Source organism: Brassica oleracea, chromosome C4, assembly GCF_000695525.1.
Source record: "Brassica oleracea var. oleracea cultivar TO1000 chromosome C4, BOL, whole genome shotgun sequence".
Lineage (NCBI taxonomy): Eukaryota > Viridiplantae > Streptophyta > Magnoliopsida > Brassicales > Brassicaceae > Brassica > Brassica oleracea.
Genome location: NC_027751.1, coordinates 49,268,467 through 49,289,308, shown reverse-complemented (window position 1 = coordinate 49,289,308; position 20,842 = coordinate 49,268,467). Strand labels below are relative to the sequence as shown.

The following is a 20,842-nucleotide window of genomic DNA, read 5'->3' as shown; positions in this document are numbered from 1 at the left end:
ATTTTCTTTTCTAGATATTATTGAGTCGAACCGATTGTAAAACCTAAACCAACTCCCAAAAAAGCTGAATTGGATATAGAAAACAAAATCAAACCGTTGACAAACCCAACAACAAAATGAACCAAAACTTTGCCAAACTTTTAACCTACAATGTTGGTTTTGGTTTGCATAGAGAGTAGCGTTATTTATTTTGGGCTGCATGAAGAGTAACGTACATAATTCACATAGCGCATTGTGAAGCATTCTCATTGAATAGAGTTGTCATCGAGTTTGAACAAAATAGATAGGTTACATAAAAAAAGATAAAAATATAGCAAATGATTTGGTTGGAGTTTTCAAAGTCCATACAAGGACATGGCTTTACAATGGAGACATGCTTTGCTTGGATCAGCATAAAAAAAGAGTTGGATATAGCATATAAAGTTTCTCAATAATAAATTTATCATCGGTTCGATCTTAATACCTTGTTCAACCATTATTTCAAAGATTTGGAGTTTGAGATTAGCCAAAGAGATATGACTAATTTATAACTAGAGCAATTTTAAAAATCATACGATTTCCTTTCAAATTTGTGTTTGTATAGATATGGCTAATTTATAATTAGAGCAAAACAAGAAACAAGAGGAATTAAGTAATGAAATGATAATACTTAACATCATGTAAAGATGGTCTAAAGAAGCGAAATTTTTGGTGTAATCTTTCACCAAGTATTTGCATGATCTCCAAATAACATCTTACGTTTAATGACATACAATAGTACCAATAATTTTTTTTCAGTCGGTGAGATTCCTTTTTTCTTTTCTTTTACAACCCTGAGTCTAGATCTGTGGATAGGAAAAATGGACGAGAGGGTAGTACACAATTTAAAGGTCAAAATACAGATAGTGGAAAGTACATTCAGTTCCGTATGATTAAATAAGAATTGAACAAATTATACTAACTCAAATTTAAAGTAATTCGGTTTGTCGTCGCCAATGCAGTTGCAAATTATATCTGACGTAACGCTCAGTCATTTAAAATAATCTCTGAACAAAATCACTTGCATATATCAGATATCTCATTAATGACACTATTATTTTGTTCAATAAACTAATTAAAAAAGGAGAGAATACTAATTATTAAATTAAGATAATTATGCAAGTGGTGGTATTTCCAAGGCATCAAGACAGAAAAACTGCAGGTTATCAGCTCTCCATCTTCATATTGCAGTGTGGTTCTTTCTGTGTTTTCTGACTTCTTTTTAATATATAATTAATATATAAACTATATAATAATATGAGACTAATGAAGATTTGTGAACCCAATTAATAAAGTTATATTCTTGTTTACTGTATAGTTTTTCTCCCCCCCTCCCCCCCATATGTCTTGTCTCACTGTCTTTTTCTCTCTCAAGTCCCTAATAAAAACCTCTTTCCCCCTTCTCTCTCTCTATCTGCAGGAGAAGCTCAGATATACAGAAACTGACTACAAAGAACAAAGCTGAGAGGAAAAAAAGTTGTTCTTTTCTTCTTTTGCTAGTCACAACCCAAACAAGACTCTCCTATTTGTTGCCATAGGCTATTGAATCACACCCTGGAACACAATACAAAAAGGTTGAAACACCAATAATCTCAAAAAGCAGCCAACACTCTCTCTTTCCCATGGATTTGCAACTGAAACAGTGGAGAAGCCAGCAGGTGCAGCAGCAGACAGAGCCAGAAGAACAGCCTTCTGCAGCTAAGATACCAAAGCATGTTTTTGATCAGTTTCAACCCCAAACTGCAGCTTCTACTGCTCTTCCACTCTTTACCCCTGATCCTACACCTTCCAAACTCTCCTCTCTGTCTTCTGATTCTTCTGCCAGGTTCCCCAGTGAGTCCTCCTGAAACTTAGAGATGGACTTTTCACTCAATATAATGATATGAGTGTTGTTGATTTTGATGTGGGTTTTGTCTTAATTCTTTTTTTTTTGTAGAGATGGGGAGCTTCTTTAGCTGGGCACAGTGGCAAGAGCTTGAGCTACAAGCACTGATCTACAGGTACATGTTGGCTGGAGCTGCTGTTCCACAAGAGCTTCTTTTGCCCATCAAGAAAAGTCTTCTCCATCTATCTCCTTCCTACTTCCTTCACCAACACCTCCCTCATTACCAGCCTGCTTGTGAGTCCACATCTCATCTTTTTTTGTTTTTATCACTTCTCCTTGTTTGAAGAGAAAGTTAAATATATTTTATTAATAGGATGCATGTGTTTTGTGCTGTTGGAGTTATGTTCCCAATATCCACACTATTGATTTAGTATTATCTTATTTTGCAAATCTTGAACAAGCATGTGATGAGGTTCTTGCTCTTGTCTGATATAGTTTGTGTGATTCTGATCTTTGATGTGGAAAAAAAAGGGTATTTGGGGAGGGGGGCGATGGATCCTGAGCCAGGGAGATGCAGGAGAACGGATGGCAAGAAGTGGAGATGCTCAAGGGACGTCTTCGCTGGCCACAAGTATTGCGAGCGCCACATGCACCGTGGCCGCAACCGTTCAAGAAAGCCTGTGGAAACTCCAACCGTCAATGCCACCACTACTACCATGGCTGCTGCTGCAGCAGCCGCAGCACCAGCTCCAACAACAACAACTTCGTTTGCTTTTGGCGGTGGTGAGGAAGTGGGTCAAGGAGGATCTCCTTGTTTCTTCTTCTCTGGCTCTTCCAACTCTTCATCTGAACTTCTCAACCTTAGTCAAAGGTAACAAATAGACTCTTTTTTCTTGTCTGTTTGAGTTGTTGGTCCTGTTGGTCAAAACATTAAACACATGAGGCTTGAGACAGTTGTTTTCGTGAAGATTTGAGACAGTTTGTTTTGAATGATAATTGGTTTCACTTTTAAATATTTAGAGTTGTTCTAATATTTATTTAATAACTATGATACACATAACTTGGGGTTTGTATGTTCATTAGCTCTGAATGTGAAGTGTTGTTGTTGTGGAGAGAGGGTAATGTTGGAAACCGAGAGACATCCTTATCAATTTTAGGGTTTTTGTTTGTTTGTTGGCTTGAGAGATAATGATGACATTAGATTTGATAGAATCCATTATTTGAAGCTAGCTGTGAGGCTTTTCAAACAGAGAAAAAAGAGAAAAAAAAAAAAGAGAGGCATTAGGTAGAGAACAAAAGAATGGTAGGACCTTAGTGAAAGCTGACCCATATATGTCTCATATCTTACAGAAAAGTTAAAGCTTTTAGATTCCTCTGCACCCACCTCCCCTATCCACACACACACACACATCACATGATTCATAACTCCTTAATAAATAATTTGTATCTGTCAACTACTTAATTTTTATATGCTGTATGTGTAAACTCTGTTGACTATGTTTTGCTTTGTGCTTTGTTTTTCATTATGGGTTGATCTATTTCACCCACTGTGACTCAAATCATGAGATGTGGTTTCTGTTAACAGTTGTTCAGAGATGAAGCAAGACACCAACAACAACAACAAGAGGCCGTACGAGTCTCATAATGGATTCGGCAACAACACATCAGACGGAGGCCATACTTTAAGGCACTTCTTTGACGACTGGCCTCGCTCTGAAGCGGACAATAATAATTCAAGCCCTATGACCTCAGCTACTTGTCTTTCTATCTCCATGCCAGGAAACAGCTCCTCAGACGTCTCTCTGAAGCTGTCAACTGGCAATGAAGAGGAAGCTAGGAGCAATGGGAGGGACCAGCAAAACATGAGCAGCTGGTGGAGTGGTGGAGGTCCCCATCACAACAACAACAACCACATGGGAGGACCGTTGGCCGAAGCCCTGAGATCTTCCTCCTCGACTTCCCCAACCAGTGTTCTCCATCAGCTCGGTGTTGCAACGCAAGCCTTTCATTGAACAATGTATAACCAACACAACTTCGCTGATTTTTTTACTGTTATGTTTTTGGTTCTTGTTCAAGTCTTTCCTTTCTTAAGCTGTCCCCCTGTATCTGTAACAGTTCTCTGAAAATTTGCGTCTAAAAAGATTTTTTATGTTTCTGGAACTAAGTGTCCATAACACTAAAGTAGAATCTGTGATGAAGCATATGAAAGCTATAGAGTAATTGTAGACATGCAGCGACTTTTATTTCCATTTTTAAGTTACTATGATACTGCTAAAGGAGAGGGGCATAAAGTGTAAATTTTTGTAAGCTTACAGTACGCAAACTCGGACATTCTCATCTTGCTCCTAAACATCTTCCGGTACAAGGCTTATAGAATCTTCATCACCATCTACTGCAGCGTACACTACAGCGGTTCTGCACGGTGCATACACCATCAAGGAACAAGGCCTATCATCATACCTCCCATCCTGCATAGCACAAACATTAGTTTCTTTTGAGAAAGAGTTTTCGTTTTTGATTAGTTAAATGTGCTTACAGAGGTGAAGAACTCAGCAGAGTCATCTAGCCGACTGAACCCTCCGAATAAAGAACCATCAGAGTCCAAAACGATCTTGTACTTTCCAGGAACCGAGCAACCAATACGGTAGTCAGAGTAACTGTTGGTCCAGTGGAAGTTAAAGACAAACACCAAGCTACCTCTCTCAAACACAATGACTCTGTCTCCTTCATCTTTACGAGATATGTACAGATGCTCCGAAGTCATGAAACCATACTTCTCCTCAAGATGCTGCATCGCCCGATCAAACTCCTGCAGTCCATGGTATCTAAGATACTCTGCATCTCCCAGATCAAACCTACGTCGGCATTTATCATAACTAGCGTTGTTCCCAGGGATGACTCTGCCATCAGGAAGGTGCTGGTCAGTCCTCGGGAAGTCGATCCATTCCGGGTGTCCAAATTCATTTCCCATGAAATTGAGGTATCCTTCTCCACCTAGTCCCATCGTAATGAGCCGGATCATTTTGTGCAAGGCGATCCCTCGGTCTACACGTGGAGTGGCTCGTCCATCCACCGCCATGAAGTCATACATGTCCTACAAAAATAAGATTGAGTCGAATCTCAGATCTATGGAAGTGTCCAGACTAATCTTCCAAGATGAACCCTCTCTACGGATTATTCAAATGAGGTCACACAAGTGTCATGGGGTTGCTTTGAACCGATGTCACTTAGCTTTCCAAAGTCCGTCTACCACTAGATCTGAGAATTACTAGAGAGTACCTTGTCCATTAGCCAGAATGCAATAGTTTTGTCTCCAACAAGGGCTTGATCATGACTTTCCGCATAGACCACACATTTCTCTCCCCACCTTCTGTTGGTCAGCGTGAAAACTATATCACCAACCTGCCAGTCCTCGTCTCTCTTCCTACAGACCATTACACCACACGAAATAAGTTCAATACAATACAAAAAAGCCCCCTTCAGTGCCAAGACTTCATGAGGACATACTTGAGAAGCTCAATCCATTTATCAGCCGCTGCCATGTGCAGACGGTAGTCAAAACCAACGCCACCGTCTTGGACAGGAATGCAAAACGCTGGCATCCCACTAACCTGTAACGAATCCAAGTAAGAGAACGGAAGAGAGGTACGAATCATGACAAAACCAAAGTGTATATGACGTACATCTTCGCCGACAACAATAGCCTCAGGGTATAGCCCGTGAATCATATCGTTCACCAGCATTAGATAGACCACAGCGTCAACATCAGTAGAATATCCAAAATACTCACTGTAATTCCCAGTGAACTCGACCTGCCACAAACAAGAGCAGTTAGCTTGAAGAAAGCCATTAATTTGAAATCAGATGCCTATAGGATAGTTACTATCATATATACTGATTGACCCTAGGAAAAAAAAAATTCACCTGAAGTCCATGATGAGTGTACATCATGGAAGTTACACCATCAAATCTGAACCCATCAAACTTGTATTCTTCCAGCCACCATCTTGCGTTGGAGAGAAGATACCGAAGAACCTAGATTGATCAGGATGGAAACGTTAATACCCATACAGACGTATCCACCAACATGGCGGTACACTAAAAGACCATCTTATTGATGTTGCAATATCGACTCTAGGAAGACAGTGCGTACCTCCCAGCTTCCGTAATTGAAAAGACGAGAATCCCACATCCAGTGATAGCCCCGCTCTCCAGAGTGGAAATACTGACCGTCAGTGCCATCAAACATGTTCAAGCCATCTAGTGTGTTCTTCGATGCATGGCTGGTTTAGATCAAGACAATGATGGTTATCCATGAAGACAGTCCATTTCCACAACAAAAGTATTTGAAGGCCAATACCTGTGCACAATATCCATCAGAACAACCAGACCCAGCTCATGAGCTTTGTCTATCAAAGACTTAAGGTCATCAGGCGTTCCAAAGCGGCTGCTAGGAGCGAAAAAGTTTGTTACGTGATACCTGCATTGAATGTAGCAAAGTCACATGCCTATTCATCAAGCTGGACTAAAGAAAAGCTATATCTAAGAGAGGAAGGTACCCAAAGCTGGCATAGTAGGAATGCTCTTGAATGGCCATTATCTGAACAGCATTATAGCCTAGCTTTTTTATACGGGGGAGTACATCATCTCTAAAGTTGGCATATGTATTTATCATTGGTTCCTGTAGATAAAAGATAACGTTACTCATTATCATATTGTCAAAAGTGAAAGTCTTCAGCATCCACGGAACTGAAACGGAAAAAGGAGCTCTTAAGTATGTTTTCTTCTGCGTTCTTGTATTAATACTATACGTTATCTAAGGACTGAGCCTACAAATTACAAAAAGACCAGTTCCCAAATTCTCTTCAAATGCCTAATTACACTGTCCTCAACCAGCGACAAAGTCGAGCACCTACAAGAATTGTCCTGTCAAGTGTAGTTTATGCAGTCTGTATCACTCCTACCTCTATCAGTGATATTTTCATGCTTATTGTAGTGATTACCATTCCAAGAAAAGAGGAAAGAAACGGACCGTACTACTCATTCCAACATGTGATTCATATATACGCAGTGATGTGGGCTTCCTTGGGCGAGGATGTTTGAATACATATTTATCCTGAAACATTAGAGTACTCTTTAGGCCGTTAGCGAAATCATAGAACCAGAACAAACGACACAAACCACATATACACATAGTTAATGCTGGAAACCAGTTATAATTTAAATAGTAAGTATAATGTTAGTTCTTGGATAACTACAGCTTGACGAGTTAAGATCATCTCTACAAAAACACTAAAACAGATGAGAAGGTAGTGAATACTCGTTTGTACCTGCTCAGCAGGGTCATAGTATACCCCATTGTACGGGATTTCGCCTGGTGGCTGGACAGAGTACTTGATCCAAGCTGGAATGGAGTCTTTTATACCAGTTGGAGTATCCATGCGAATCTATCAATGCATGAAATAAAATAAACATCATGGAAAAAGAGTTACAAAGCTGGAAACTCTGTATGCTATTCCAATAAGGTACACGTAACACAGTACTAATTCTCTGCCAATATAAATTCGTATAAGATCATTGGAAATGCAATGAAAAATCACAACTCTAAAATTTCACTTGGAATGTAAACTTTCTAGTTGCCTGTTGTAACTTGTAAATAAGATGTTTCTTTCTATATTTTCTCACAACTGCAAATAAATGAGGAAATGGATTTCCTCCTAAAATTGTTGTAGAGTGTGTAGCAGAAGTAAGCTGTAATGGACAAAAGTGTTATACATCTGCGCATTGACTTGAGAAACCATTAACATCTTACCTTCACGCGGGAGCCATGGGGAATTGCCGGCGAGCCATCAGCGTTATTCGGCAGAAATATTTCCCACACACCAAACTCGTTCTGCTCAAAATTTCGTTGAAAAGACTGTCTTAGATCAAAGTTTCAGAAAGGAACAGAATGATAACAGAGCAAAAGCATGCCGCCAACAAGACTCACTAATGTTTTTAGTAAAATTTAACTGCTAGCTTATGTGGACGATTTAACAATAAATATCATAATAGAGTGCAACAGCATACCCGAGTCATGACATCAGCTTTAGAATTCCAGTTATTAAAATCTCCAATCAGTGATGCTGCCTGGGAAGAAAAAAAATTCAGCCAAATTTGAATATTCAAAAAACAAATTCACCAAATAGGTAGAGAACTGAGAGAAAAAAAACCTTAGCTCCTGGTGCCCATTCCCGGTAAGTGATACCAGTGGCGCTAACAAACCAGTGAATAATAATTAGCAACTGCAATACCAACTATCTGTAGAGTATTTACTAAATTTTTTTACCGTGACTAGAGTGCTGAAAATGCAATAGTAGGAGTTGTTAAAGCTATATTTAAATGATGTTTACCTTCGAGTGAAGCCAAATATCTCGTAACCACGAGAAAACGCCTCTAGTCCACCTTCATTCTTGTCGATTTGCTCACGCAGTTTTATGTACCGCCCATATCTGCAACGGCAGGCTTGGGTGATTAGAATATTACCAAAGAATAGAAACACAAGTTTTTAACACAGGAGCAGGACTAATATTATGATATGACCCATAAGTAATGATGAGAGACTTTTACTCTATGCAAACAAGTTAAACGTATTTTATAAACTGCTTACCGATAATCAAGATGACCATTATGACTCTTCAACATAGGATCAATCTCGTATATTTTCTTCCCATCTCCAGGAGGTGGAATCCTCCTCTGCCCAACTTCTTGGACGAAAGACTCTGACATACTTGCAGAGGTATGATCATGTCCGTCTGTTTCAACTACCTAAAATACAATTGAGAACAGTAGAAGGGAAAAATATATTCCATCATGAGCATGTAAATGGAAGAGCATAGTTACGATGAGCATGTAAGTACAAACCTGAGTAGTAGTATCTTGGGAGACAGTTTCCAGAGGTTCTACATGACCAGTGACAGCTGAAGAGCTATCATCACTCTGATGGCCACCGAGTTTATCAGATGGAGTTGTAGCTAGCGAAGAAGATTCAGAATCAGAAGATGGCTTCCGAGCATAAATCTTCCCTAAGAAATTCGCACAGTCAATGTCAAAAATGAAGATAAAAGTATCATTCCACAGAGAAACCAGAACAGTAGCAAGACACTTCTACAGTGATCAAACTTCTTGATTTTGAACATAACCAAATCATAGAACACAGAACAAAGCATCTCCTTCAAGCAACTGCAATGAACCTTGAGTGAAAATCACCAATCTCGAGACACACGGGGATTAAAAGAATGAAATGGAGCAGTACCAGAGGAGGCGCGAGAGTCCTTCCTGAGAGAGAAAGAGACGGCGTTGCCTCTCCGGTCGTCATTGAAACTGGAGAGAGACGAGTTCTTGATCGATGGAAGATGAGTGAAGCGTACGCCTAACATCGTGTAAACCATTGCGAGGCGGAGGAGAGAGAGAGAGTTTCCCAGAGAACTTGGGAGAGAGAGAGTGAAAGAGCGAAAAGCTGAAACGAATAAAATCTAAAAAAGGACAAAAATGCGACAAAAATAAAAGGTTAAGAAAATTAATCAATATCACACGTAACTCGTTAGGGACGGAGCACAGTGTGCAACGTGTAACATCGCAGATCTTTAACGGGACCCACAAAGCGTCTTCTTCATTTGCATATCTCCCAGTTTCTCAATAAATTGCATCTTTTAAATAGAACTTACACAAATATCATCCCATGAGAATCAATTAGAGAATACAGAATATACCAATGGCATAGTACATAGTTTTGAAAGAAATAAAATAATATTCCATATGAAAAGTATAATTTGGTAACGTAATCTGTTATTACGGACCAAATAAAAACCAATATAGTAAAAAGAAAATTTACATGAAATTCAACAACATCCCAAACACACTATGCTACAAAGATTCTTCTTCTCCTCCTCCAATCACCTTCTTTGAAAGTTGAGGAACTTGATACCATAAGCGAACACAAAGACAAAGAGCAGTATCCATCCGATGTGGACAGCAGCTACAACTGGCAAGAAGTCATGTTCGAACCCAAACCCATCTTTCATCAACGTCTTGAGGCTCATGTTTCCCACACCAGCGATCTGCACTATCGAATCTTGGTCTCCTACTTGAGATGTGATGATACCGTACAACGTCCAAGCCACTGGTGTTGCCCAGTAATACCATCTCCACCATATCGGTATTTGCTGCATTCGTCACCAAAACTTATACGTTAGTTACAGCCTTACAGTGTCGTCAACTATAAATAGACCCATGTACATAAAAAAATATATAAATAATTTTATAAGTTAGTATTTCCTTTTCTATATGTTTAACTTAAAAAAAATTATAACCTCAAATTAAAAATATAACTAAAATGTTAAAGTTTTAGTCACTAATTTATATATATATTTTTATTTTATTTTAGAATTGGTGTCTTGTTCGACAGCTCCAGTTGCACATGCTAAAACGAATTAGTTACACTCTATTAATTTGATTATTGGTTATGTAAGTTTAGGTGAAGAATGTTACCGGTCTTGGGATGAGGAAACCGGAGAAGAGATTCCATAGACTGAGGAAGAAGGACATGCAGATCCCAGCTATTTGGTAGTTTGGTGTCAAGGCCACAAGCATCATACCGTACAGCGTGAAGTAGATGAAGCTTGTTAACATGTAGTAGTAGAACCACAAGAACTTGGCCAGAGTCCAGTCATATCCAATCATGGAGTAAAGGATCAGCGTGTAGACTGCCGTTTGTATCGTGTTGTACATGATCTCCACCGCCACCTACACCATTTTAAGCGTTTTGAGTTCCTCATTCTGGTGTAACCATATTTTAGGATATATAGACAAGAGTGTTGAGAGTGGTTAACCTGAGAGATTGCATAGGGAATGGCTGAGTACATTCCAGCTGCTTTCTCACGGTAGAAAACAGTTCTCTCAATGGCTATTGCTGGTTGAACTGTTGCAGCGTTGGTGGCACCAAGGAACAGTATCGCAGCATACATGGCTCCAAAGAAGTTATTCAAGTCTTGCTCTTTCTCACTGTTTTTGTTTTTTAGATGAATCAGTCACGTTTTGATAAGATGAATATAGTTTAATAAAAGGGAACTTACATTTTCGTTCCTGTTTGCCAGAAAATCAAACCAAACATAACCCCAATGACTATTGTCATGAGAAACCTGATGGCATTGTACTGAGGATATCTCCAGTTAGACCAATACTGCTTCCAGAAGCAAGCTTTGGTTTGAGTCCAAAACGGTTGCGAGTACTTAGTTGGGAAGTAGAGATCATTTGATCCTGGTGGTGGAGTGCTGAGCTCTTTGATTAGTTCTTGATTTCTCCTAAAGTAGACATCAAAGTTCTGATTAGGACAGTGTAAGTAACACTCTGGTCTAACGTTTTTCTTTAACATACCGATGAAGAGAGGAGTTGGCAAATAGTTGAGCAAAGTCCAAACTCATTTGTGACTCCATTGAAGGAGTAGTGACGTCAAGCATCCATGTCGCAGGATTGTATCCGTCCTTGATCTTTGGAACCCCTTCAACTGCCTGCAATGCAAAACAAGGCTTTTAGTTTACTTCAATGTTCTAAAAATCGGTATACGCGTCACCTAACCGTCCACCTAAGCGAAGGGAAATGATTTTTCTAAACCGATTTATTTTAAAACAGGTCTAGTGGGTGCCTAGACGCCACGCTTAGACACTAATCCCTATAAAGCACCTAACAGTTTTTTAACATTGGTTTGGTGACTTCAGTGGATATTCAAATTCATAAGGGATGGACAAAGACAGATGATTCACCTCAAAGTATTCAACTAGTTTTTGTGAGTGATGCCCTAGACTTCCAGCATATATAACTTGGCCTCCACGTTTCATCAACAGAAGCTGCATTAAACCAAAGGCCCATCCATTAGTTTCATTCCAAACCAGTTTCAATGTGACCAACAGTATGAGTCCAAACCTCATCAAAGGACTCAAAAATGTCGATGCTAGGCTGGTGAATGGTACAAACAACAGTTCTTCCTGTATCAACAGTGTTCCTAACGGTACGCATAACAATAGCCGCAGCTCTTGCATCAAGACCAGAAGTAGGCTCGTCCATGAAGATTATAGAAGGGTTAGCAACCAATTCAACCGCAATAGTAAGCCTCTTCCTCTGTTCTGTCGAAAGACCATCAACTCCAGGGAGTCCAACTATAGAGTTTCTAAGTGGTTTTAGCTCCACCAACTCCATCACTTCTTCAACAAACATCTATCAATCACATGAATATGCAAAACAGGTTACTACATTTAAATAATGAGACAACAATGAAACTTTGTGATTAGTAATAATACTTACCTCTCTAGTTTTGGCATCTATATCTGCGGAGAGGCGAAGCCAAGCTGAGTAGATGAGGGATTCATAGACGGTAACATGTGGAGAATGGATATCATTCTGTTCACAGTAACCAGAGACTCTAGCAAATGTAGATTGGTTCTTTGGGTAGCCAGATATGCTAATACTCCCTTCGACGTATCCTCCTGTTTTCCTTCCAGCCAAGACATCCATTAAGGTTGTCTTCCCTGCACCACTCACACCGACCAATGCAGTCAATATGCCTGGCCTGAAAGCTCCACCAACGTCTCTTAGTAACTGGAGACGATCCCCTTCAATCCCTTGGGCCTTCATCTCCTGCAATGTTTAAACAAAACAATTAATGAAGTCCAACATAGAGAAAGATGTATGAGATGCAGTTTACTTACAGCAGGCATGTCTACGTAGTAGTTCACATTTTGAAATGCAAGTGAAAGTGGTTGGAAAGGTAAAACCATTCCTCTCTTTGGTCCATTGCTTGAACGGTTACTGAGTTCCACAATAGAATCCGGTCCACGGCTATTCCCTTTATGTTTGTCTTTACTTTCTTCCACAACAGTAGCTTTTGAGTCACCAAGAGCTGGAAAGAAACATTATTCAAGATCTTGTCAATGATTCTTGTCCAAAGTCTGGAAATAGACTAATATTTTGGAAACAAGAGCACTTACGGTTCAAATACATCAATGCTATGATGTAAAAGAGATTGAACAACAAAGAGAAACCAAGAAGCGCCACAATACAGATCCAAAACCAGTATGGCTCAGTAAAGAAGCCCCTGCTCTTCAGAAGGACTTCTCCAACTGTTTTCGCGTCGATTCGAGTATCTGTGTTGGGCTGTAACATGTAAACAAACATCAGAATAGGCAAAGAGAAGCCAAGCAAATGAGGACTTGGTGAATGAAAACTTACAGCTCCCCATCTCTCATCAAGAAACTCATTCATAACAATAGCAGTCTGTCCATACATCATAGGGGATATGTAATAGGCCCAAGTCATCCATGGTGGGATATCATCTGTGAAAAAAAAAGGAATATAAAATATGGTTTTTCATATTACAACCTCATAGAGAGTATAGTTTTTTTTTTTTGCTTACCTTTAGCAATGATGAAACCTCCAAGAGTAAATACAATGAGCAATGTGAAGGTTCCGACCGAGTTGGAGATAACTTCTGTTCTTCCTACAGCTCCAAGGAATCTAAACAAGGAGAGAGCCATCTGGTTCACACAGAAGTATGCCAGCAGCTGTCGGAAAAACCTAATGTACACAAGTTCGGTTAGTTAAAGAGACTATAAAAAGTGATATTTCATGAGCAAATGTACCTGGAAGCATCAGGAGCAAAACCAACAGTGTAGTATGTAAGAACAATCCATATTCCAGACTCAATAAGAGACAAAGGAATCTTGAGAAGCCAAGCTGGTAAGGCAAAAGCCCAAGGAGGATAGAACAAGAAGTCCCTCTGCTTGTAGAAAACAGGTAGCCTCATCACGGTGAATGCTAGTTCAGCCATACCATTAAACATCACATTGATCATGCTGAAGAACAAAGCACCATAAAACTTTTGACCATCTTGCACCGTGCCTACATGCATCTCTGTCCTGAGATATACCGTCATGGTAATCAAAGACATTATTGTAATCTGAACGGTCTTGAAGACATAGATGAAGGAGTTGCGTTTCATGAGAAGCCATTCTCTGTCAAAGCATGCCTTGAAGAGCTCCCAGTTTGATATACCATACTTTTGTGTCACTAACGCAGCAGGATGGGTTTTGGATTTGTCGTAAGGAGTCCTGATCTCTGAAGCGAGTTTTTGTCCTGTGTGGAAAGACTTGAAGCCGGTTGAGAAATCATTTACTGAGACATAGCTGTAAGGCTGATCTCTCCTGTTCCAGTACTGTTCTTGGTCCTTCTTAGAAGTGACTTCTTGTAAAAAGTCAGCAACACCTTTTCTTTCAGGACACTGGAACCCCATGCACTCAAAGAACTCAAGAACATTGTCCCTTGGGCCCTGGTAGACGATGTGGCCCTCTGAGAGAAGGATGATGTCATCGAAAAGCTCGAATGTCTCCGGTGCTGGTTGGAGAAGGGAGATGATCATTGTAACATCTGATATATGAACTAACTGCCTCATGAACTTGCAGATCTGGAACGTTGTGGAACTATCCAACCCTGTTGATATTTCATCCATGAAAAGTGCTGTTGCTGGTCCAACCAACATCTCTCCTGCTCAGTTTAGACAAGAGTCATAAGCGTTATGGACATTGTAATGACATCAAAAGTAAACATATGTAATACTTACCTGTTGTTAGACGCTTCCTTTGTCCACCAGAAACACCTCGTCTCATCACATCACCAACAAGTATGTCAGCACAGATGTCAAGACCAAGTATCTGCCAAGTTAGCATTTACAAAAGATAAGCACAAAATATTATTAAAAAAACTTTGTTAGTACTTAAAAGACAGCAAGAGAAGATGTACCTTAAGTACATAATCAGTAACCAAACTAGTTTCTTGTCCTGATATGGCAATAGATTTCATGAATGCATCAATCTCAGGGTCTGGCTTTATACCAGCTTCTCTCTCCCTCCTTGAGAGCTCAGTCAGCAACTGGTACCGTGTCCCAACACCTAGACATCGTCCAGAAAAATCCAGCGTCTCTCTGACCGTCATTTCTCCAAAGTGAAGGTCATGTTGGCTGATGTATGCACATGTCTTTTGAGGAACAAACTCTCGGAACTCATGACCACAGTAAGTTATCTTCCCTGACATCTATTTTAACACTTTTAATGTTAACTCAACCACAAGAAGCACACACAAATGTATATGAGAGTAGAGAACAGACCTGGAGTGTGTCATCAAGCTTTCCAGCCAAAACTTGTAACAAAGTTGTTTTCCCTGAACTTGGTGGACCCAGTAGTAAGGTCATCCTGTACATTTCAACAATGTAACGCATTTAATCTCCTTCAGTTTCCAGATAGAGAATATAGTAAAGACCATTTTGCTTTGATAATATTACCTTGATGGTTTGACAATGCCACTGATATCTTTAAGTATCTGAATCTTCCTCTTCTTAGATGGAAGGAGGTGGCACATTCCAAGAATGCTCTACATAAGAACATCAAAAATCTTTAAAAGTAAAGCTTCATCATTGTTATTATAAAACGCTTTAAAATCCTCAACAAGGGTTGATCAAAAAAAAAAAAAAAATCCTCAACAAGGAATAAAAAAAAAAAGGCAAGTAGGTAACACAAATGAATAGATTATTTGAAAGTCATCATTATTTAGTTTCATAGAGTTTGAAATTTTTATTGAAATATACATTTTGGGACCGGCAAGACTACATCCTAAAAAGGAAACATTTATAATAAAGATACAAAAAGCCGCAAAGTTAGGTTTTATCTTCTTTTTTTTCCTGAAAAAACTTTTTAGATCTTATTTTCTCGACAACATTGAACATGATACAGTTAACCTAAATACAAAACAAAAAAAGTCAAACGTTAAGAACCTCGAGTGTATTCAAAGTGACGTTGAAGAGAGTCGGAAGAGCTCTGCTCGCACTACGCACATCTCCTTCCACTGATATGTTCTCATACCTAACTTCAATCTTAGGAACTTCGATTCCCACTCTGTTTTTCAATTTAACAAAAAAAAAAAAAATCAAATTTATTTTCAGACAGCGACATAAAAGACAAAAGACTTGAGATTTGTAATAATGCTGTTTATGTAGTTGTGTAATAACTCTCAGAACCTGTCTGTTCTTTCTCTCAATCGACGGAGAAACTTCTCGTTATCTTCTTCAACGAACTTAAAGATCATCTCCATGAGATGTTTCTTCTCCTTAGGTGCTAGATTCGTTAAGTCAACCTCTTCGAGCCTACCCTTCCCGTTGACCGTTGCTTCTTGCGGCAGCATCCCTTTCCTCAGCCTATCGAACGTCGGCAGCCTCTCAATCGCCGCCCACCGGAGCTCCAAGTCATCGTCCTCCCTCCGTTTGCTACTCCCGAAAACATCGTCCGCCGCCGGAGGAGCGAACATGTCTCTGAAGCTTTTAGAAGCTCCGGGTAAACTCCGGTGGCTTGTGGAGCCTAGACTCCCTCTCCCGCTCATGGTTCGGACGTGCAGATCTTCGTCGCGTCCTAACATCGCCGAGACTGTTGACGAGTTGTGCCTTGTTTGAGATATGAGTAAAGAAGGTGGAGAGTATGTTTAGTTGAGATCCGAAATCTCAGGCCGATTCGGTTCCGTCCGGCATTAAAACGGAGAGAGAAACTTTGAGAGAAGAGAGAAGAGGCGGGTGAACTGTGAAGTTATGTGGACTTTCTCTATTTAACATTTCCTTTTTGAAGATTGATTGAATTTATAGATGAAAATTTAGTAATAAAATAATACAATAATGATTTGTTATATAAGACTTTCAGATATTTTATAATATATTAATTGAAAGTGAAACTAGTTGCGACTTTATTATTTCTAGCATTTATTATATATCTTTGTTGAACAGTACTTCTCCGGTTTCAATTTATTTGATGTTTTAAGAACAAAATTTTATTTGCAAATTAAGTGATGTTTTCATTATTTTAGATATAAATTTAATATGTTTTGACATTTGTTATCAATTATATAATAGTATATTTTCATTAGTTATATTAGTTTTATTTGATGATATTTTTATGTAACCAAGATAAATTTTATAAAAAATAATATTTCTTCTGTTTCAGAATAATACGTGTTTTAAGATTTTTATGTTTATTAATAAAACATAATAAAACTTAGTTATTAATGTATAGTTTTGTAGTTTTATATTTTCTATATTTCTAAACCAATAAGACTTAAAAAATGCAATTAATGTTCTTGAAATTCACAATTTTTCATTATTAGTTGACAAAAATTGCATTGAAATATAAAAAATACATCTTTTTGATATATTTTTTTATATAATATTTAACTTTTTGAAACGGAGAGAGTATTTTCTTAATATTTGTGCATTAATTTTAAACACTAATTATAATGAATTAGAGGGAGTAGTAAAATCTAGAAAAATTGATGAAGGAAAAAAGAAAATGAACTTTATTTGTCAATATTAGAAAGAATAATGGAAAGTTGGAGAAAGAAAGAAAGAAATAATGAGACTTTTATGGATTTTAATAGAGTGACAATAATCATGTGTAACTCTAATCTAAATGTTGCCTCTTCCCCCATCAGTCTTGCCACATTTATATAATTAAGATTTTGCAAAAACAAATTACAAAAAATGGTAGAAATAAAGATAAAAGCTGTTAAGGGTAATCTTTTGTGGTGTAGATATGAAATTGTTTGTTGTGAATTGATTGAGGAATCATTTGATGTAATTTTAAGCATCGTACGAGATTATTTTTCATCAGGAATTTTATAATCTTTATTTATAATATGATTATAAAAATACTAGTATTAAAGAGTAAACGACACTACTAATTATGTGATCGCTACCATAATCTGGTTGTGACTTTGTTATAAACATCATCATTGCTGACATATCACATCTCATTATGTATGTGTCCACATTTCATTGCATTTTCCATCAACGGTGATTCGTGATGGGGTTTTCTTGATACTTGTGACGGGGATATTTTGATTACAAAACTTTACAATTAGGTGATAATTGTTTAATTTTCTGCAGTGCTCTTTTAATTTATGGTCCGAGTCCATTATGTCAATATATACGGACTGAACGTGTTTGCAATATCCGTGGTGATTTACGTACGTGCTTGTGTCATAAATCAAAACAAGCTGAAAGATAAACTAAAGTCAAATAAAAACAATCAAAGCCTTTGCGTACACCATTTGATTATTATTGGGAATTTTCAAACAACATTTATTTGTTGAACTACCACGATTATACAGTTCAGCATACAATAATCAAGTGACAAAATAGCAAGAGCATACACAAAAAGACGCTTTATTACGAAGTTTCCAAAACTTTATATTTGAAGTTTAAAAATGTTTTTCTCCAAAAGTAAGATTTTAATTTTAATTTCAAAACTATTTGTGTTTTATACTATAGTTCTTATATTTGTCATAATCAATTTAAATTCATAAATATTTTTGTAAATAACTAAGCACATACATAAAAATATTACAACTGTATTAATTAATAAAATGTTATATTAAAATAGAAATTTGTAAATAGAAATAATATAATTAATATTAAATTTAATTTTTTAAAAAAATTATCTATTATTCCTTAAAATTATTTAAGTAATGCATATATGATCAACTAGTGCATTTCAAAGTAAAAATGACTTTTTTTTTAATTCGTAGGTTACAAACTTTTTTTTAAATCGGACAATCTTAAACTTGTAAATAAATTAGATCTAAACAAGAAAGTAAAAGACGAAAATAAATATTGCTAAAAAACTTAACTTATATCGATGATATTAATACTCAGTGAATACATTCATCTGAATAAAAATGAATCGTACGAAAAAACATCAAAACAACAACAACAATCATCTTCAATTACACAAAATTCGTTTGGATAATATTTTGGAGGTTTCAGATCAAATTTTACATGAATATTAGTGTTGTTGTAATATTTAAATTTGTATAATAGTTATCTTCATGTAATTTTATTTGAAAAAATTGTTGTTAAGTTTCTTTTGTATTATTTCTGTCTAAATTTAGTTTTAAATATTTCAAATCTTATTTTAAAATTTTATTTAATTTTGTGTGTAAAACTTAAATATTGTAAAACTTATGAGATATCATTTTTAAGGATTAATACGATAAATGAGAAAATATTTAAGAATTATAAATGTGATGTGTAATTGTAGAGATCAAAATGCAAAAAAAAAAAAGAATTTAGACAAATTTGAAGTTTATATTTGAAGTTTCACTTCTCAAACTTTAAATTTGAAGTTTTGAAATCACTTTGAAATTTTAAAATCCTTTTTTGGAGATAACAAAACTTCATATTTGAAGTTATAGAATGTTTTTTGGAGATACTTTAAGAAAATTAGTGACAAAAAACAGTAAGAAAACAATAATTTTCAATCTCAGAAATGATGGAAAATTTTAAAATAAAATAAAATAGCAATGCGAGTTTATGGTATTAATAATTAATAACGTTTATTAAGATATGACAGTATGGTAAGTATTTGTTAAACTACAAATATATAGCATGAAACTAGAACTAGTGTTTTAAAAATCAAAATACGTTGCTTATTTTTTTTTTGATAAATATACTATTATGGCCTCTTCACCACCTCAAAATGATAGCAGTAAGTTCATCTTCTTTTTTGTTTGGTAAAAACTTAAGTTCATCTTACTTGGACGCCAGATGCACTTGGCAAATCTTGTATAGTTTTTCACATTACGTTTGATATTTTTTGGTTAGCATTCGTAATTAATATGCACGCTATATACAAAAAAAAAAAACATAAATTTACTAACTAACCAAAACTCCTCTCTCTCCTGCTTCTTCTTCCTATTTTTGTCTGCTCTTTTTCTCGAAATCTAATTTTCCATTTTTGGTTATTTGGTAAATAATCCTTTAATAAATTATTGTCTGATATGGCATTTTTGCTAGCATGATAACTGACAAAAACATGACCTGAGATACGTTCTCTCTGCAGTAGCAATAGAATTGAGGTGTCAAGCTTAAAACATCACACCTTGAGCTTTTGACTTTAAGTAGCAATGCATTTGTGGAACGCCACACTTGACGGATTACATCATTTTCTGGAAGTCTGAATCAAATTTGATCAATTTTTTGTTTTTTTTTGCCATCTGATTTGATCAAATTTAAAACCATTCGTATTCTTTTTATGAACGACAACAATTCATATATAAGAGTTGTATTTTTAATACTAGTTAGAACATCTCCAAAAAGACACTATATTATAGAGTTTCCAAAATTATATATCAATACTATTAAAAAAAAAGGAATTTTAATAAATCTAACTATGAAAGTCATTTTGGACTTTGTATTTTTTTATTTTTTTGGTCTTACCTTCTATATTATAACAATATGTGACACAAGATATTTAACCCTATATATGTGCCCGTTTTTTACTCAAACTACCAGACTGGTTACATTATTATAATTCTAAACCGTTTAATGGATTAGTAAACGATCGTACCAAAACAAAATAAATTATAAGAGCCACACACTATTTTTAAACCGTGACATATTATAGTTATGAAACTAACAGTAGACCTTGTACCAAAACTAACTTCGATTATATGACCCACCAGCTATTTCTAAACCTGTAACATATTATACTTATTAAATTAATACGAAAATTACACTTCAAACATGATTTGTATTAAAGACCTAAGACACTATAGGTTATACGATGATACCACATTATTCATCACATCTTTATCCTGCCATCGTGCAACTTCTGTTTGTTAAAATGAAAAACCTTCTTGGATGTTTCACACTGTCTTTACATGTCTTCTCTTCCCGAGTGAAAAATGGTATATATGTCAACACATTATTCAATATTACTTATTAAAATATCAATCATGTCTGTATAAAAAAACTTAAAACACAATAGCTTATACATACCACAATATTCATCAGATAGTATTTACATAATATATACAATTAACTTCAAATACATCACCATCGTACAATATTTTGTTACCAACGTTGCTAATCACATTTTT

General features: G+C 36.6%; 3 protein-coding genes across 3 annotated transcripts; 1 reads left to right on the top strand and 2 right to left on the bottom strand.

The window, feature by feature from the left end:
- The first annotated feature begins 1,373 nt into the window (after positions 1 to 1,373).
- On the top strand, positions 1,374 to 3,915 carry LOC106342515 (growth-regulating factor 3-like). Its single transcript, XM_013781470.1, has 4 exons — positions 1,374 to 1,851; positions 1,955 to 2,137; positions 2,375 to 2,714; positions 3,429 to 3,915. The coding sequence occupies exons 1-4, from the start codon at positions 1,641 to 1,643 to the stop codon at positions 3,853 to 3,855; spliced, it is 1,161 nt and encodes a 386-aa protein (XP_013636924.1). The 5' UTR covers positions 1,374 to 1,640; the 3' UTR covers positions 3,856 to 3,915.
- Positions 3,916 to 4,032: 117 nt separating this feature from the next.
- Positions 4,033 to 9,346, bottom strand: LOC106342514 (1,4-alpha-glucan-branching enzyme 2-1, chloroplastic/amyloplastic-like). The gene is made up of 18 exons (XM_013781469.1): positions 9,138 to 9,346; positions 8,747 to 8,907; positions 8,493 to 8,650; positions 8,236 to 8,334; positions 8,056 to 8,098; positions 7,913 to 7,972; positions 7,656 to 7,736; positions 7,174 to 7,290; positions 6,876 to 6,959; positions 6,403 to 6,524; positions 6,204 to 6,323; positions 5,997 to 6,126; positions 5,768 to 5,878; positions 5,527 to 5,655; positions 5,351 to 5,454; positions 5,123 to 5,267; positions 4,380 to 4,937; positions 4,033 to 4,311 (listed from the first exon to the last, which is right to left on the bottom strand). The coding sequence occupies exons 1-18, from the start codon at positions 9,271 to 9,273 to the stop codon at positions 4,189 to 4,191; spliced, it is 2,481 nt and encodes an 826-aa protein (XP_013636923.1). The 5' UTR covers positions 9,274 to 9,346; the 3' UTR covers positions 4,033 to 4,188.
- Positions 9,347 to 9,612: 266 nt separating this feature from the next.
- Positions 9,613 to 16,336, bottom strand: LOC106342196 (ABC transporter G family member 39). Its single transcript, XM_013781060.1, has 19 exons — positions 15,942 to 16,336; positions 15,699 to 15,819; positions 15,210 to 15,298; positions 15,036 to 15,120; positions 14,672 to 14,962; positions 14,493 to 14,583; positions 13,516 to 14,416; positions 13,290 to 13,450; positions 13,106 to 13,209; positions 12,865 to 13,030; positions 12,586 to 12,776; positions 12,182 to 12,514; positions 11,804 to 12,094; positions 11,644 to 11,727; positions 11,258 to 11,391; positions 10,957 to 11,184; positions 10,714 to 10,885; positions 10,373 to 10,627; positions 9,613 to 10,047 (listed from the first exon to the last, which is right to left on the bottom strand). The coding sequence occupies exons 1-19, from the start codon at positions 16,334 to 16,336 to the stop codon at positions 9,778 to 9,780; spliced, it is 4,362 nt and encodes a 1,453-aa protein (XP_013636514.1). The 3' UTR covers positions 9,613 to 9,777.
- Between the last annotated feature and the right edge of the window lie 4,506 nt (positions 16,337 to 20,842).